Source organism: Protomyctophum parallelum, assembly GCF_964188405.1.
Source record: "Protomyctophum parallelum genome assembly, chromosome: 17".
In the NCBI taxonomy this organism is placed as follows: Eukaryota; Metazoa; Chordata; class Actinopteri; order Myctophiformes; family Myctophidae; genus Protomyctophum; species Protomyctophum parallelum.
The window spans coordinates 42331053-42334572 of NC_139719.1; the positions used below are offsets into that span (position 1 = coordinate 42331053).

The following is a 3520-nucleotide window of genomic DNA, read 5'->3' on the forward strand; positions in this document are numbered from 1 at the left end:
CCTCCGCGTCCCGCGCCCGCCGCACCAGGGCGGTGACGTCGATGACCTGCCACGAGCCTCTCTTCGGCGGCGACAGCGTCACGTTGAGGCCCAGCGGCTCGGCGAAGGCGCCGCTCGGGGACGCCCCTCCTCCTCCTCCTCCTCCTCCTCCTCGGAGCAGTAGCGTTGTCGGTCGCGAAGCGGGATGGTCGTCGTGCTCGCCGCCGCCGCAGGACGGGCTGTGAGCGCGCCGGCAGGGCCACGGCCGTGGGGGGTGGGGGCGGGGCCTCTTGTACAGGAAGTGAAAGGAGGCGGACAGGATGTGCTCCGACTCCTGGATGGAGGACAGGTTGAAGCGGAAGCGTTCTCCTCTGCCCTCGGAGGTTCCTGGTGACGGAGGAGGAAACACAGTGAATGATACACTCCGTACAAAGAGAAAGGATCTGTAATATGACACAAGACCTTTTTAGGTTTTTCTAACCCCCACCCCACCCCACCCCACCACACCCCACCCCACCCCACCCCACCCATCCTCTCTTGACTCCAAACCACTTCTCGGGAGTTCAAACCTCTCGCCTCGCAGACTTACACACCGGCACCACACACACACACACACACACACACACACACACACACACACACAAACCAACACACACACACACACACACAGCCCGCTGTAATGTCTGAAAGACAAACAGTGAGCCGGAGCCGAGCCGGCGTCCACCACTGTAGCACTGTGTTTGTGTTTGTGCGTGTGTGTGTGTGTGTGTGTGTGTGTGTGTGTGTGTGTGTGTGTGTGTGTGTGTGTGTGTGTGTGTGTGTGTGTGTGTGTGTGTGTGTGTGGGACCGACCGGCTGGGCTGCTGCATGCTGCCATATGGAAGTGCTTAAAGGAGAGGGCTCCTCCGAGGCGTTCCCGTGTGTCTGGGTGTGATAATAGCCTCTTGTCTAACACCTAGACTGCTGCTGCTACTGGGGAATTAGTGCTACTCGGAAACTGCTCCCCTCCGGGGTCCACTAAATCACACACTGACTGGGGCGGAGAGGAGGAGGGGGGGGGAGGGGGGGGGGGAGATATTTTATCTCATATACACACCGGTGTAGTATGGGTGAGAGAGAGAGAGAGAGAGAGAGAGAGACAGAGCGAGCTGTTATAGAGGACTGCTTTATGATGGACTAAACACCTGCCTGTGTGTGTGTGTGTGTGTGTGTGTGTGTGTGTGTGTGTGTGTGTGTGTGTGTGTGTGTGTGTGTGTGTGTGTGTGTGTGTGTGTGTGTGTGTGTGTGTGTGTGAGTGCGTGCGTGCGTGAATGCGTGTGTGTTCATATTCTATTCCCCAGTGATGAAATGCTTAAGATAACAGCTTGATTCATAATGGAACCCTGAGGTTTTCTGTGTCCAGAAAGTCTTGAGTCTAAAAGCAGGATGCCAAAAAAGTGTTTAATTTTTGCATTAAATTAAGATAGATGGACATCTCTAATTCTCTATAGTCTATACAAGTAAGACGCGCAAACGCGTGAAGCGAACGCAGCTCGTGTGTGTGTGGTTGTGTGTGTGTGTGCTACAGCTGCGCCCTGTGTGTGTGTGTGTGTGTGTGTGTGTGTGTGTGTGTGTGTGTGTGTGTGTGCGTGCGTGCGTGCCACAGCTGCGCCCTCTGGTGGCGGGCCGGTGGTGTAACAGCGTGACACAACAGCGTGACACACACACACACAGACACTCAGCCCCTGCTGTCATAGTAAGTGGCTCACTGCGTTCGCAATCACTTAATGAAAATAGACTATTTTAATGTTTTGCGTTGAGGTGAGGTATACAATACCGTGGTTCTCAAAGGGACCACGGACCACGGACCCCTCAAGGACCCCAAAGGGTCCTCGGGGGGGTTCCAGGGGGTCCCCATGCGAAATTATAGATAGTTTACAGACCTCGAATGGCCCAAATGGACACTTAGAGATATGCGCTAACGTTGATTGATTGATTGATTGATTGATTGATAATTGATTGATTGATTGAAGTATGTATTAACAGTTTGCAGAATTACAGTTAGGCCTACATTACATTTCAAGCACAACTCAATACAAAAACTGTTAACTGCACGAGCCACCCAAAACACTTTCATGTTTACAAGAGGGTCCACCTTGTTCAATTCATCATAGCATTGTCTCGCGTTGCCAGACTGTTGCCTCTCTCAATTTTCAAACGCTTGATCGGAGAGTCATGTCACTCGATCTCAGACAGTTTACAACCAAATGGACCCGTAGGCTACAGGTCAATGTGATTCCATGTGTACAGTACACCTATAGCTCCGGTCGAGCTGTAGTGTAGTGTACACTGTACAGTACAGTACACCGTCAGAGTTATTATGGGAGGTCTGTGTGGAATAATGCGTAAAACCCGGAGGGTCCTTGACATTAAAACATATATATTGTTGACAACCAGCTGGGGTCGAATAGAAGAACGGACTTGAAAGCCACTCACCATGGGGGGCAGCTCTGAAACTCCGCACCGTGTTAAAGCACTCACCATGGGGGGCAGCTCTGAAACTCCGCACCGTGTTGCCGTCCTTCTGGCCGACGTGCGGCTCCTTGCTGTACCTCTCGTACACTTTGAACATGTTGATGGAGAGCATGTCCCGGTGGTGGTGCGCGCTCTGGCGCGCGCTGAGGAGGCGCCGCTCCGGGGAGGAGGAGGAGGAGGAGACCCCGGCCGGCCCTCCCTGCTGTGGCCCGGCGGCGGTGGCACATCGCCGGAGACCCCGCCGCCGGCGGCGGCACCTCTGGCAGGCGGGGGCAGATCGCTGCTGCCCCCCCGGGCGCGCAACAACGTTACCTGCACCGTCTCGGACGCGACATGATGATGGTGGTCCTGATCCTCTTCTGTTTCACCATCTGACCACCACCACCCACCACGGCACGACTCCAGAATCGCCATCACGTGCAAAAGATGCAAAAGTTTGCTCGCCATGATTAATTGTCCTCGCGATGATCAATAAGGAAATTAGTCCATCGAAAAGTGAGTTGTGCGCAGTGTGGGGGGACCGGTGTTGTAGAAGAAAACAGTCCAATAGCAGTGTGGGGGATCGGTGTTGTAGAAGAAAACAGTCCCAATAAGCAGTGTGGGGGAACGGGGTGTTGTAGAAGAAAACAGTCCAATAAGCAGTGTGGTGACCGGGGGTTGTAGAGGAAACAGTCCCGACTCAATAAGCAGTTTTGGGGACCGGGTGTTGTAGAGAAAACAGTCCCAAAAAGCAGTGTGTGGGACGGGGGTTGTAGAAGAAAACAGTCCCAAAAGCAGTGTGTGGGACCGGGGGTTGTAGAAGAAAACAGTCCCAAAAGCAGTGTGTGGGACCGGGGTTGTAGAAGAAAACAGTCCAATAAGCAGTGTGTGGGACCGGGGGTTGTAGAAGAAAAACAGTCCAATAAGCAGTGTGTGGGGTACCGGGACGGGGTTGTAGAAGAAAACAGTCCCCAATAAGCAGTGTGTGGACCGGGGTTGTATAGAAGAAAACAGTCCCAATGAGTTGTTTCTTTAGGGGATGGAGTGCG

The 3520-nt window shown here is 53.6% G+C and overlaps 1 protein-coding gene across 1 annotated transcript in view; it reads right to left on the reverse strand.

Moving 5' to 3' along the window:
• Positions 1–2906, reverse strand: part of LOC310874776 (growth/differentiation factor 10-like) — a gene marked incomplete at its 5' end in the record, with an annotated part of 7613 nt that extends 4707 nt beyond the window's left edge. Inside the window, 3 exons of the mRNA XM_083787640.1 lie at positions 1–366; positions 2499–2772; positions 2805–2906. The exon at positions 1–366 is cut by the window's left edge and continues 50 nt beyond it. Coding sequence (XP_083643766.1) covers positions 1–366; positions 2499–2772; positions 2805–2906 — 742 coding nt within the window. The remainder of the gene's footprint in view (positions 367–2498; positions 2773–2804) is intronic.
• Between the last annotated feature and the right edge of the window lie 614 nt (positions 2907–3520).